At 42.2% G+C, this 14,938-nt stretch overlaps 1 protein-coding gene across 2 annotated transcripts in view; it reads left to right on the forward strand.

Annotated features, from left to right (window-relative positions):
- Positions 1-14,938, forward strand: part of LOC115169007 (plexin-B1-like) — a 72,759-nt gene that overhangs the window by 47,807 nt on the left and 10,014 nt on the right. For both annotated transcript variants that reach the window (XM_029724605.1, XM_029724606.1), the window contains 6 exons: positions 148-251; positions 380-464; positions 644-816; positions 920-1,080; positions 13,890-14,037; positions 14,232-14,296. In XM_029724605.1, the coding sequence (XP_029580465.1) occupies positions 148-251; positions 380-464; positions 644-816; positions 920-1,080; positions 13,890-14,037; positions 14,232-14,296 (736 nt within the window). The remainder of the gene's footprint in view (positions 1-147; positions 252-379; positions 465-643; positions 817-919; positions 1,081-13,889; positions 14,038-14,231; positions 14,297-14,938) is intronic.

The raw sequence follows: 14,938 nt of genomic DNA on the forward strand, positions 1-14,938 counted from the left end.
GAAGCCAAAGAACATTTATCCAAGTTAATGGGCGTACTATAAACCTGAAACACTCTAGAATTGACAAAGCCAACAGAATCCTTCCTTGGTCATCAGTTATAATGAACTTTTTTGGTAGGTAATCTTTTGCATTGTGTCCTTGATCAGAGTGGCGTGCGGGCATGGCAGGTCACCTGATCCTGTCAGACGAGGACTTAACGTCGGTGGTGCAGGGCTCCTGGAAACGCCTCAACACCCTGCAGCACTACAAGGTCAGAAACGGCAGGCCACACATCCCATCCCTATCCCCTTTAACTAGAATTACTAACTACACGACTGTGAAGTATTTTTTTGGTTCACTTTGTTCATTTGATTTAATGATTTCACAAATGGTCTGCAGGTTCCGGATGGAGCCACTGTTGCACTGGTACCCCGGAACTCCAAACACATCCACAATGACAACCATGACTACTTTCCTGGAGAGAGTTGAGTCTCAACTAATCTATGGCACATAAGTGCAGCATGGTCATAGGATATTGTTCAGCATCCATACTATATTGCTACCGAATTTGGACAATGCACAAGAGCTGCATTTGAAACATAAACTTATACACTGTAACTAGACTATATCAGAGATGTCTGACCGTGTGTGTCCCTCTATCAGAGACGCCCATGTTGGACGATGGGGACGAGGGAGGTGTGAAGCTCTGGCACCTGGTGAAAGCCAATGAGGAGCCAGACCTGCCCAAACACAGGCGTGGCAGTCTGAGAGAGAGGGAGAGAGAGAGGGCCAAGGCCATCCCCGAGATCTACCTCACACGCCTACTCTCCATGAAGGTGCAAGAACGCACATGCACAACACAAAAAACAAGCAGTCACACACACAAACAAACAGTATGTGCATATATTTATTCCCATATCTTCCTACTCTCTCTCCCAGGGCACATTGCAGAAGTTTGTGGATGACTTGTTCACAGTGATCCTGAGCACAAACCAGCCAGTTCCCATGGCTGTCAAGTACTTCTTTGACCTGCTGGATGAGCAGGCTCTGCAGCACAACATTACAGACCCTGAGACCATCCACATCTGGAAGACTAACAGGTAACTCAGTACTACTATATTGGCTCATTTGCTTTTGAACACCGAAGTGTTTCCTGTCCTTTGTAATTACAGTAACCAATACAGACCTGGGCTCATTTTTTATATCAATATCAAATCATTTTTCGGTAACAATTAAGTACCTTACTGTAATCGATTTCCATTGAAATGGGCAAAAATAGCTTTTTAACAAAACTATTTCTCAAGCAAGAATTTTGCTAGGACTGTCTGGCCCTTACCAAAATGTACCATGGTAGTACAATTAAAAAATGTCATGGTACTATCATTGTTTTCTGGTCAGCTCCATGGCAGGAAAATACCATGGTATTTTCACCAGTACCATGGTATTTTCCTGCCATGGAGTTGACCAGAAAACAATGATAGTACCATGACATTTTTTAATGGAATTTTTTAATCAACAAAAAAACATGATGGTACCAAAGTATTGTTTTTCATTGTACTACCATAGAACAAAAATGTACTGTGGTAGTACAATGAAAAAAAGCCATATTTTTGTACTAGCCGCATGTGAACCATGAAAGCATGGTAGTTGTATTATCATGATGTTCCGTGTCCCACCATTTTTCGGGTAAAGTGACCAAAAATGTAGTAATTTATGGTCCTCACATAATGCAACATTGACTTCTCGCTCTGCAGTGGCAAAGCTTAGGCCTAGTGTACCCTCTTAAACCCCTTTAGCTCATAGCGAAAAACCACAACACACATGATCTAGTAGTGTAGTGTACCATCTTAAACCTTCTGATCTGGATATGGTATTGTAAGAAGAATGAAGGGATAGTGGTGGAGAGTCGACTCCAAAATAATTGCTTCCTCGACTCCTTCCCCGTCGGCTCCCATTTTCCTCGACTCTTAAGATTCAGTTTTTTTGCAACAGAGTCTGAGTAGTTGACATAAGCTACTTCCAAGAACACAAACTCTTATCTTTCGTGGTAGAGCCAGGGGAGGGGCATAGGTAGGCAAGGTTGGCCACCAGGCAGACAGTCAAAATCATGCATAGCATCGGTAATCAAAAGCTATATCTCTTCATTTCTTGGCTTGCAATGTCTCCAAAGTTCATGAAAGTAGGGGCTATCAATGGGTAGGCTCTTCTACATGCAACAGACACTGGCATATTTCATAGCGAAGAGAAACAGCAGGTAAGCCAGTGAGGGAGAGCAAGGGGCAGTTGGAATATTTTATTTAACCTGTCTCCTCCCCTTCATCTACACTGATTTTGAAGTGGATTTAACAGGTGACATAAGGGATCATAGCATTCCCCTGGTCAGTCTGTCATGGAAAGAGCAGATGTTCCTAATGTTTTGTACACTAAGTGTTAAGCCGTGTTGTGCAACATTTCTATAGAGTATGCTAAGCAATTGTGTGAGAAAAGAGTTTTGATGACCTCTATTAAAAAGAGCAGGATCCCATCAGCTTTCTATAGGCTAGGCCTATTATATTTATTTCTCAGCTTTCCTAATATTAAGCACATTGCTTTGCTTTCCTCCATTCGTTATTCAAGTTCATACGGATATATTTTGTTACCCTGCCCCTGTTCCGACAGCTGTATGATAATGGCCCTTTCTAAATCCAAACTTATTTCACACACAGTGCATTCGGAAAGTATTCAGACACCTTTTTCGACATTTTGTTACATTACAGCCTTATTCTAAAGTTGATAAAAAAATGTTTACCCCCTCATCAATCTACACGTAATACCCCATAATGATAAAGCAAAAGCAGGTTTTTAGAAATTTGTGCAAATTTATTAAAAACAGAACAACCTTATTTACATAAGTACTCAGAACTTTTGCTATGAGACTCGAAATTAAACTCGGGTGCATCTTGTTTGCTGACAAAATTTCCACCACAGCCCTAGGGACACCTATACATTTGGCAGCCAAGCACAAGTTATCAGTGTAGCTTATTATCGTCTAGATGTTGAAATATCTTCACGCCAAGAATACAAACCTCCACTGCAAGCTTCAATAGGTCAATTGAATGAAAATATATATAATTACAACTGGCCAAAATTATCCTGTGCGATTCATCTTCTGGAATACGCACGTGCTTGGATAATAATTACATAAAGACTTCTCTAGTAATATCCGAATAGGGCTATATAACACGGCAAAGAATTGGCTTATTGGCGCCGCATCATCCCATGATCCCATGTCAAGGGTGCGTACTGCAGAAATATCACTGCAATATTCTAGTTCCTGCACTGTATTCAAACAAAATAAGCCTTTTTATATCTTGATAAGTAAGTGGGCAACATTAGGTTCATGACAGTCCTCCCTAGAACGCAAAATTAGTCTTCCTAGTTCCTAGTAGGACTCTAATATGGTTTGTGCGCAGCCGTTTCAGTGTGTTTTGGGAGTTGAGCAAAAGGCGATATCCCTTATGAAGGGAGTCTGACACCTTGAAGTTAAGGTTTAAAATAATGAGTATGCGGTGCTTCTTTCTTCAATACAGTTTTCAGTTGGCTCTTTCTCAACTGACTACTCTTATACAATTCTAAATAGCCAACATACTAAAACCAACAATTTGTAAAAAGATATGTTATCATATTTCATAAATGCATTCTCATTTCATTCTCAACATACTTGTGTGTATATAGTGTATGTGGACACCCCTTCAAATTAGTGGATTTGGCTATTTCAGCCACACCCGTTGCTGACAGGTGTATAAAATTGAGCACACAGCCATGCAATCTCCATACACTAACATTGGCAGAAGTATGGCCTTACTGAAGAGCTCAGTAACTTTCAACGTGGCACTGTCATAGGATGCCACCTTTCCAACAAGTCAGTTTGTTAAATATCTGCCCTGCTAGAGCTGTACCGGCCAACTGTAAGTGCTGTTGTAAGTGCTGTTGTGAAGTGGAAACGTCTAGGAGCAACAACAGCTCAGCTGCAAAGTGGTAGGCAACACAAGCTCACAGAACGGGACCGGCGAGTGCTGAAGCGTGTAGTGCGTTAAAAACATCTGTCGGTTGCAACACTCACTACCGAGATCCAAACTGCCTCTGGAAGCAATGTCAGCACAAGAACTGTTTGTCGGGAGCTTCATGAAATTGATTTCCATGGCTGAGCATTCTCACGTACAAGCCTAAATCACTGGAGGGGTGTAAAGCTCGCTGCCATTGAACTCTGGAGGAGTGGAAACACGTTCTCTGGAGTGATTAATCACTCTTCACCATCTGGCAGTCTGACGGACGAATCTGGGTTTGGCGGATGCCAGGAGAACGCTACCTGCCCGAATGCGTAGTACCAACTGTAAAGTTTGGTGGAGAAGGAATAATGGTCTGGGGCTGTTTTTCATGGTTCGGGCTAGGCCCCTTCCAGTGAAGGGAAATCTTAACGCCACAGCATACAATGACATTCTAGACGATTCTGTGCTTCCAACTTTGTGGCATTAGTTTGGGGAATGCCCTTTCCTGTTTAAGCTTGACAATGCCCCTGTGCACAAAGCGAGGCCCATACAGAAACTCCATATTAATGCCCATGATTTTGGAATGAAATGTTTGACGAGCAGGTGTCCACATACCTTTGGTCATGTATTGTATCACAAACAGCAAGTTACTATTTTCCCCTTTTTTTACACTCTGTATGAATGTTTGTAGGAGTCCTCTGCAGCATGACTGACTGGAGCTAATGTTAGCTTCTATATTAACAGACTTTTAACGTCATAAAGAATATTGTATCATTACACTCCGCTTAACTTGGTGTTTCATATTCTGTACTTCAGAACTCGCTCACCGTAAAGATGAGGTTTAAAATAATTTATTTCTATGAAGCTTCTCACTTTAGTTTTCAGTTGCCTTTCTCATTGAAATGACTAGGCAGGCTAGAGCCACTGCAGAGTGAGAGTGCGTGAAGCAACCACTAGAGCAAGCGGCTCGCTCTGCGTGCCGAAACAAGCAAAACACCCCTTGACTACAAATAAATTATTACAAAATGCCAAAGGCTACCATATATCTCACACTCCCACATTTCTGGTTTGCAACACAGGGAACCCAAACTTGAGCAAAAAATGGTACTATTAATACAGAAACTATTACCCTTTTGACAGCAACTATTGTCCTTTTTTTAATGTTAGACAAACTAGGACCAACAATAAAACCATGGTGCATTTACATGATTCAGACTATACCACGGTACAAGTGAAAGTACATTTTTGTAAGGGGGGAGTGGTCTGAGTAGGGAGGGGAAAACTGAAAACTAGCTGTTGTTGTCAGAGAAGTTTGGAACTCTCTGTCTATTTACCATAGAAAGCCTACTCCCGCCCATGTAAACATGCTGATCAGAAGGTCCTGTGTAGAATGTATTTGAAAAAAGATTATTGGAAATGTTCTTACGTTATTTGTTATTTTTGTTCTTAAGAAAAAAGTTCAGAAATGTGATTCTTAAAAAAAAAGTTATTGAAATTCTTAATTCCAAGATGGCTAATTAAAGCAATTAACCATGTTTAATTCACACAAACTTCATCTGAAAGTTTCACTATTGATTATTTTAAACTCAAGAATATTTTTAGAACAGTAATCTCAGTAAGAAATATTCTAACATGATTGCCATTGCTAGCATAGCTAGCTCGATCGGTTGCCTAGCTACACTCATCCCCTAAAAATCGTGGGTTAGGTTCCCAAGCACTTTAATTTGGCATCCAATTTTCCCTTTGCTAAGCCCCGCCCCAGAATTTTTGGCAACCAATTGCAGCGCTCCAATTGATAGCAACTGTCGTCGAGTCCGACACCTCTGTAGTGGTGCACTACTCTAGGATTTTTGTAGTCAACTCTGATCCCGACTCCTGTGATTGGAGTCAAAAGGAGTTGACTCTTGCTCGACTCCCAAAACACACTGAAACGAATGCGCACACATACACACCACCTCATTATTGCAGAGTCCTACTAGGAAGACTACATTTACGTTCTAGAGGACTGACATGAGGCCTATTTTGTTTGAATATGGTAGACATCCTTCCTAATAACAATACCCCATATCCTGTTTATTTGAGCTGCTTTTAAACAGTATTTGCACTTGACTGTTTATGGATGAGAAAGTGAACTTGCCATTTCCAAAAAGTTTAGCGGGGATGCTGCTTTGCGATCTATTGCCTAGGACGTGGAGAGCTACCATCCTGTAGGTTTTCACTCCAACACTAATCTAGCACATCCGATTCAATAATTATCTGGTTGATGATAAACTGAATCAGGTTAGTTACAACTGGGTTGGAGTGAAAACCTACAGCAAAGTAGCTCTCCGGAAACAGGGTTGGAGAGCCCTGACCTAGGACATCAACAGCCAGCCAAGGTTTTAAGCTATAGGCAATACTTTTTGTTGCACATTTAGGCCTAATTAAACTGATGCATTTGGCGATGTTCAACTTCAATTTACTGGCACTATGAAGTATGGCTTAGCTATACTCATTGATAGCCTAATATATACTTTTGGTGAATTTAAGAGGCATTGCTAGATACAGATTACCAAGATGCACAGATCGGACTGTCTCCCTCGCCTGCTCCTCTTTCTCTTCACTATGAAAAACGTTAGTGTTTGTTTGGTCTTCGGTCTGTTACGTGTAGAATAGCTCAGCCTAATCATTGATAGCCCCTTCTTTAGTGAACTTGCGCAAGACATTGCAAGTAAATAAATTGCGAAATACAGCATTGCGATAGCCTACATATTTTGATTACCAATGCACAGTTCTGACGGTCTGCCTGGTGGCCGACATGCATGGCTGTGCCCCTCCCATCTCTCTCTCCCTCGCTTTTTCTGTTCTGTGAGAGTTGGTTCGAGAGTTGGTTCTCGAAGTAGACTACGTAAAAGTTTCCTCTTGCAAAAATACAGAAAAAAAAATCTTAGGCGTCAACACTGGGAGTCGAGGAATCGATTATTTTGGAGTCAACTCCCCACCACTACACTTCGGACAAGCTCACATTTAAATCGCAAGAAAGCCTAGGACAAAAATGTACTTTTTATTTTTTATACATGTTTAAATGGCTAAATTGCAGCGGGGGTACTTGCTACTGTGATTCCTGAAATGCTGAGCCTTTTGGAGTATTTTTCTAATCCAAAATTATAGTTTTGTTACATTGTTTGCTAGCTTAGCTGGTTAGTTGGCTCTCTCATTGAACACCAAACGTTGCGAGTGCTAGCTCGCCACTTAATATAACGTGTTTTCTGAAAATGTATGTTTGTTAGCAGTGCTTCCAATACAACTCCCATCTGCTGTCAACATCAGGATACGATTTTAGTGGACTACAGTGGTTCTTCCTTTAAAAGTTGAGTCATACCACAGCACAGCTTGTGGGTTGCTGCGGAATGGTATGGCATGTTGTGCATGACCTCATAGTATTTTACTGTCAGCCATTGTTGCCATATACAGTATCAATCATTCATTCATTTGTGCATCTCATCACACAGCATACAAGTCATCCATGTCTTTCAATACAGTCAAGCATTTTAGTTATAAAACCAAATAACAAAGGGAGCCTTGAATAATTTAAACAATTAACTGCAACATGTCAGCAAAAGCGATTGAATTAATATTGGCTGTTCTAGAGACTTTAAAACCTTTTTTGTTTTGTTATAACAGACCATATGGGATTGATTATAATTTGTTTGTACACACGGGTAGGCTATTGCTTCAAATCCTATTATAACAATTGGATGACTTTGGGTGTTTCAGTAAGCAACAATTTGTTGCCTTCAATTGCATTAGCCTACTTTATTCCAATATTTTTGTCATTCAGGGATATTTATTCCCATAGTAATTTGTTATGATCCAGATGTGGTTAAAAAACAGTGCATGTGGTGGGCTTTGCAAAGAGTTGGGTGAAGTGACATGCCTCGCAAACATCCATTAATACATTTTAAAGTCCCTAAACTCAGCAAGAGTCTATTGTCCTGCTGATAGCCCATCAAGAGTGGATGGCTTCTTTTGTATTCCAATTTATTGGAAAGGCTGCTAAACCATTTACACATTGCCCACAGCGTTGTTGCGTACTTACAGTGCACTTTCATTCCCTTCTCCGCCTGACTCTCTACCAATGCCATCAGATTATTATTTATATTGTTATCTATTCGGTAACATTCCACAAGTAAATGTAATAAATGAAACACCTACATTAAATAGCTCAGGTCTTGAAAATATGTGAAACCTTTTTATTTTTAACTGTGCTTAGTAGTGGAGGCTTTATTGCTTCGACATCAACTTGTTAATTTAGCAAATAGTCTGGGAAGCCATTTGATTAGCTGTTCAGGAGTCTTATGGCTTGGGGGTAGAAGCTGTTTAGCCTTTTGGACCTAGACTTGGCGCTCCGGTACCGCTTGCTGTGTGGTAGCAGAGAGAACAGTCTATGACTACGGTGGCTGGAGTCTTTGATTAGGGCCTTCCTCTGACAGCGCCTGGTATAGAGGTCCTGGATGGCAGGAAGCTTGGCCCCAGTGATGTACAGGGCCGTTCGCACTACCCTCTGTTGTGCCTTGCGGTCGGAGGCCGAGCAGTTGCCGTACCAGGCAGTGATGCGGTCGGAGGCCAAGCAGTTGCCATACCAGGCAGTGGTGCTATCGATGGTGCAGCTGTAGAACCTTTTGAGGATCTGAGGACCCATGCCAAATCTTTTCAGTCTCCTGAGGGGGAATAGGTTTTGCCGTGCCCTCTTACCAACTGTCTTGGTGTGCTTGGACCATGTTAGTTTGTTGGTGATGTGGACACCAAGGAACTTGAAGCTCTCAACCTGCTCCACTGCATCTCTGTCGAGAATGGGGGTGTGCTCGGTCCTCCTTTTCCTGTAGTCCACAATCATCACCTTTGTCTTGATCACGTTGAGGGAGAGTTTGTTGTCCTGGCACCACACGGCCAGGTCTCTGACCTACTCCCTATAGGCTGTCTTATCGTTGTCGGTGATCAGGCCTACCACTGTTGTGTCATCGGCAAACTTAATGATGGTGTTGGAGTCGTGCCTAGCCGTGCAGTTATGAGTGAACAGGGAGTACAGGAGGGGACTGAGCACGCACCCTTGAGGGGCCCCTGTGTTGACGATCACCGTGGCAGATGTGTTGTTTCCTACCCATACCACCTGGGGATGGCCCGTCTGGAAGTCCAGGATCCAGTTGCAGAGGGAGGTGTTTAGTCCCAGGGTCCTTAGCAGTGTGGAGTGCAATAGAGATTGCATCATCTGTGGATCTGTTGGTGCGGTATGCAAATTGGAGTGGGTCTAGGGTTTCTGGGATAATGGTGTTGTGAGCCATGACCAGCCTTTCAAAGCACTTCATGGCTACAGACGTGAGTGGTAGGGTTCGGTAGTCATTTAGGCAGGTTACCTTAGTGTTCTTGGGCACAGGCACTATGGTGTTCTGCTTAAAACATGTTGATATTACAGACTCGAACAGGGAGAGGTTGAAAATGTCAGTGAAGACACTTGCCAGTTGGTCAGCGCATGCTCAGAGTACACGTCCTGGTAATCCGTCTGGCCCTGCGGCCTTGTGAATGCTTACCTGTTTAAGGTCTTACTCACATCGGCTGTGGAGAGCGTGATCACACAGTCTTCTGGAACAGCTTGTGCTCTCATGCATGTTTGTGTTATTTGCCTTGACGCGAGCATAGAAGTACTTTAGCTCGTCTGGTAGGCTCGTGTCACTGGGCAGATCTCGGCTGTGCTTCCTTTTGTAGTCTGGTTGGGGTATGTACGTACAGTCACTGTGGGTACAATGTCATCGATGCACTTATTGATGAAGCTCAGGTCCAGAGAATCTTCTGAGAATTTTAAGGTGCCTTTTGACAAATTTCAAGCGGTTTGTCATGTGCCCTTTACTGAGGAGTGGCTTCCATCTGGCCACTCTACAATAAATGCTTGATTGGTGGAGATCTGCAGAGATGGTTGTCCTTCTGGAAGGTTCTCCCATCTTCACAGAGGAACTCTAGAGCTCTGTGACCATCAGGTTCTTGGTCCCTTCTCCCCCAATTGCTCAGTTTGTTCGCTTGGCGAGCTCTAGGAAGAGGCTTGGTGGTTCCAAAATTCTTCCATATAAGAATGATGGAGGCCACTGTGTTCTTTGGGACCTTCAATGCTGCAGAATTGTATCGAGCCACAAAAACAATTCTGTCTCAGAGCTCTACAAACAATTCCTTCGACCTCATGGCTTGTCTTTTGCTCTGACATGCATTGTCAACAGTGGGACCTTATATAGACAAGTAAACTCAGCAAAAAAAGAAACGTCTCTTTTTGCAGACCCTGTCAGACAGGATTGGAAAAAAGTGCTCTTCACTGACGAGTCGCGGTTTTGTCTCACCAGGGGTGTTGGTCGGATTCACGTTTATCGTCGAAGGAATGAGCGTTACACCGAGGCCTGTACTCTGGAGCGGGATTGATTTGGAGGTGGAGGGTCCGTCATGGTCTGGGGCGGTGTGTCACATCATCATCGGACTGAGCTTGTTGTCATTGCAGGCAATCTCAACGCTGTGCGTTACAGGGAAGACATCCTCCTCCCTCATGTGGTACCCTTCCTGCAGGCTCATCCTGACATGACCCTCATTCTGTGTGTGATTTCCTGCAAGACAGGAATGTCAGTGTTCTGCCATGGCCAGCGAAGAGCCCGGATCTCAATCCCATTGAGCACGTCTGGGACCTGTTGGATCGGAGGGAGAGGGCTAGGGCCATTTCCCCCCAGAAATGTCCGGTAACTTACAGGTGCGTTGGTGGAAGAGTGGTGTAACATCTCACAGCAAGAACTGGAAAATCTGGTGCAGTCCATGAGGAGGAGATACACTGCAGTACCTAATGCAGTTGGTGGCCACACCAGATACTGACTGTTACTTTTGATTTTGACACCCCCCCCCCCCCTTTGTTCAGGGACACATTATTCAATTTCTGTTAGTCACATGTCTGTGGAACTTGTTCAGTTTATGTCTGTTGTTGAATCTTGTTTTGTTCATACAAATATTTACACATGTTAAGTTAGCTGAAAATAAACGCAGTTGACAGTGAGAGGACGTTTCTTTTTTTGCTGAGTTCATGTGCCTTTCCAAATCATGTCCAATCAATCAAGTTTACCACAGAGGGACTCCAATCAAGTTGTAGAAACATCTCAAGGATGATCAATGGAAACAGGATGGACCCGAGGTCCATTTCGAGTCTCATAGCAAAGGGTCTGAATACTGATGTAAATAAAGTATTTCTGTCTGAATATTTATGTAAATAAAGTATTTCTGTTTTTTATTTGTAAGAAATTAGCAAAAAGTTCTTAAAGCTTTTTTTTGCTTCATCATTATGGGGTATTGTATGTAGATTGCTGAGGATTTTTATTTATTTATTCCATTTTAGAATAGGGCTGTAATGTAACAAAATGTGGAAAAAGTCAAAGGGTCTGAATACTTTCCGAAGGCACTGTATAAGGGTGCAGTGAGATACTTTTCTCGTTAATCTTCTTTTTTTTTTTAACGAATACCATAAATTCCGGACTATAAGCCGCAACTTTTTTCCCAGGCTTTGAACCTCGCGGCTTAAACAATGACGGGGCTAATATATGGATTTTTCCCGCTTTCAATTTTTTTTTTTCAAAGAAACACATTCTGTGACGTGCTCAGTTTTTTGGCGGCATGAAGCTTTCATTAGACCAATGAAATTGCCGAACGGGTTAAGGTCAAACAACTTTTTTGTTTACTGTTTAGATTAAATCGAGCGCTCTCAAACTTCCCATCATTCTGATTACGGTAGTCATTTTGTCACCCTCATCATGGCAAAGACACGGAGAAATGCATATGATGCAGCTTTCAAGTTGAAGGTGATTGATCTGGCTGTTGGAAAAGGAAATAGAGCTGCTGCACGGGAGCTTGGTCTTAATGAGTCGATGATAAGACGTTGGAAACAGCAGCGTGAGGAATTGACTCAGTGCAAAAAGACAACTAAAGCTTACTGCAAATGTTTGTTTTTTTGTTACAAGCCGTGTTTCGTTAAAGCCTGTGTAAAGTTCATTTGTTTCAATGTACCGGTATTGTAACCGGTACAGTGGGTGCGGCTTATATTCAGGTGCGCTTAATAGTCCGGAAATTACGGTACTTGAATGATAATCAACCAATGTAAGCCTTTTTAAATGCTTTATTATCCAAATGTTCAATGTGCAAGTGGGCGACGGAGAGAAAATGGTGCAGTTTGAGGCCATGTGGCGGAGAGTGAGGTGGGCGCTGGAGATGGGGGTGTTAGCAGGTGGGTTTGGGCAGGTGTGATGTAGTTGTCGTTTGTGTGTATGTATTGTCTAAAAAAATTAAATTAAAAAAATATATTTTAAATAAGGAAAAAATTACAAGCTTGCAACACGCATCTGATTATTCATTATAAATAAGATTTATTTTGTTTACATTCTTTATTGTAACCACAGCGTCACAAATAATTGAACCCACACAACAGATTAACTTTGTCAAAACATTTATTTTTTAAAGACTATCAGAAAGAATGTCGGTACTTATTTATTTTGATCACTCAGCTTTGCTGACAAATATAGTGTTATGCTGTGGCATAGCCTTCTAAATAGGCTAAGCCTAAATTAATTAAATTGCCTAAATAAACTAGTACATTTCATAGATTAAAAAAAAAAAAAAAAGTAACTCAGGTCTTGAAAATATCAGCAACGTTTTTCCCCTCCCTATCCTCGCTGGACTCTTTCATTCAGTATATTCTTCACATCAGCAAAGAAGGACTCCGTTTCAGAAACTCATTTCATATAGAGGGGCTATCACTCTTTCACACTGTGGTAAATGAAGTCAGTTTGTTATTTAGAATTTTTTTCTGTCTCTTTTTAGAGGGAGAGAAACCAAAAGCCCACAGTACCTATTTTTCGAAAATCGTCTGTCCACATGTCGAGTGTAATTGCACCATTGTATTTACCCAAGTTATCTCTCAACTCTGGGACCACCCGCCAGCAATTTTGCAGGACTCTAATGCCAGAGAAGAGAGACTCTTGGACTGAAACATTCACACCTCCATTAATTTACCAAAATATAGTCAATTTGTTCCACAGTTCAGACTACCAATAGATCAGCGTTCTTACTCCCCCTTGTGATAGTGTGATGCAATGACAGAATGACGCAATTTACAACAATCTGCCACCATCTACCACAAATGGTCGCGGCATAAGCGCAAAACTTTTAATTGAGCAACCACTGTAGTTAACTCCAAACGTGGTTATAGCGTTGACTGCATGTTGACAGTGAATTCAGAGCCAGTCAGTGGCTAACTACACAACAAACATACTTTTGCCAGACTCCGTGAAGCAATTGTAATGAGTCCACCACAACATACTAAACAGTTTCCTGATCAGCACGGGGTAGTCTGTGTTTTAATTTCATTGTGTATTAGAAACACAGTTTGAGATCATTTGTGTGGAGATTTCGCCAGTGGTTGAATGGGGAATTGGCCAGTTATACGTTGTTTCCTCCAACACATTGGTGCGGTTGGCTTCCGGGTTAAGCTAGCAGTGTCAAGAAGCAGTGCGGCTTTGCAGGGTCATGTTTCGGAGGACGCATAGCTCTCGACCTTCGCCTCTCCCGAATTCGTACTGGAGTTGCAGCGATGGGACAAGACTGTAACTACCAATTTAGATATCATGAAATTGGGGAGAAAAAGGGGTAAAAAAGTACAACAACAAAAAATAAACGGCTACATTGGGTTTATTTATTTTTAATTTCTTTCATGTTTTATATTTTTTTGTGTAGTGTTTTGGGAATCTGGGCCCAGGGCTTTGTCATTGAATAGACTTAAGTTATTTCTGCAATTTATATGGTGCGACTTGTTTGTTGATTTGTTTTCCCACCAGTTTACCCCTGAGGTTCTGGATCAACATCCTGAAGAACCCCCAGTTCATCTTTGATGTTCAGGCATCGGACCATGTGGATGCTGTGCTGTCTGTCATAGCCCAGACCTTTATGGACTCATGTACCATCGCAGAGCACAAGCTGGGCAGGGTGAGCCAAACACAGGGAGAGGAGACCTTACGGAGGATGCTAAGGGGGAACGGAAGGTCTAGCAGAAAATAAGGGAGAGTAGAGATGAAAGAAAGAAAGAATACTAGATAGAGAATGAGAGCATGCAGGTTCTCAACATTCATGTAACCATACTGTGTTTCGAGTATAAAATGTAAATGTTTTCCCCCCTCTAGGACTCTCCTATCAACAAGTTGCTGTATGCCAGAGATATCCCACGGTACAAGCAGATGGTAGAGAGGTGAGAATACACCAGGCTCTTGCCCTCCTGATTGGCAGAGCAGAGAGGGCACCACCACTGTATCAGTGCCATGCAGCAGCCACACTGAGCCTGCAGGGCTTCTTCTATGGAGAGTCTGTCTGGCAGCACGATGCACACACCATTTCTGTAGCTATACACTATGGTTGAGGAAACTCAGTCACACGAATTCTACTGTACAGTCGAGGCCAAAAGTTTTGAGAATGACACAAATATTAATTTCCACAAAGTTTGCTACTTCAGTGTCTTTAGATATTTTTGTCAGATGTTACTATGGAATACTGAAATATAATTACAAGCATTTGTAAATAAGTGTCAAAGGCTTTTATTGACAATTGCATGAAGTTGATGCAAAGAGTCAATATTTGCAGTGTTGACCCTTCTTTTTCAAGACCTCTGCAATCCGCCCTGGCATGCTGTCAATTAACTTCTGGGCCATATCCTGACTGATGGCAGCTCATTCTTGCATAATCAATGCTTGGAGTTTGTCAGAATTTGTGGGTTTTTGTTTGTCCACCCACCTCTTGAGGATTGACCACAAGATCTCAATGGGATTAAGGTCTGGGGAGTTTCCTGGCCATGGACCCAAAATATCAATGTTTTGTTCCCCGAGCCACTTTGTTC

This window comes from Salmo trutta, chromosome 30 (genome assembly GCF_901001165.1).
Source record: "Salmo trutta chromosome 30, fSalTru1.1, whole genome shotgun sequence".
NCBI classification, from domain to species: domain Eukaryota; kingdom Metazoa; phylum Chordata; class Actinopteri; order Salmoniformes; family Salmonidae; genus Salmo; species Salmo trutta.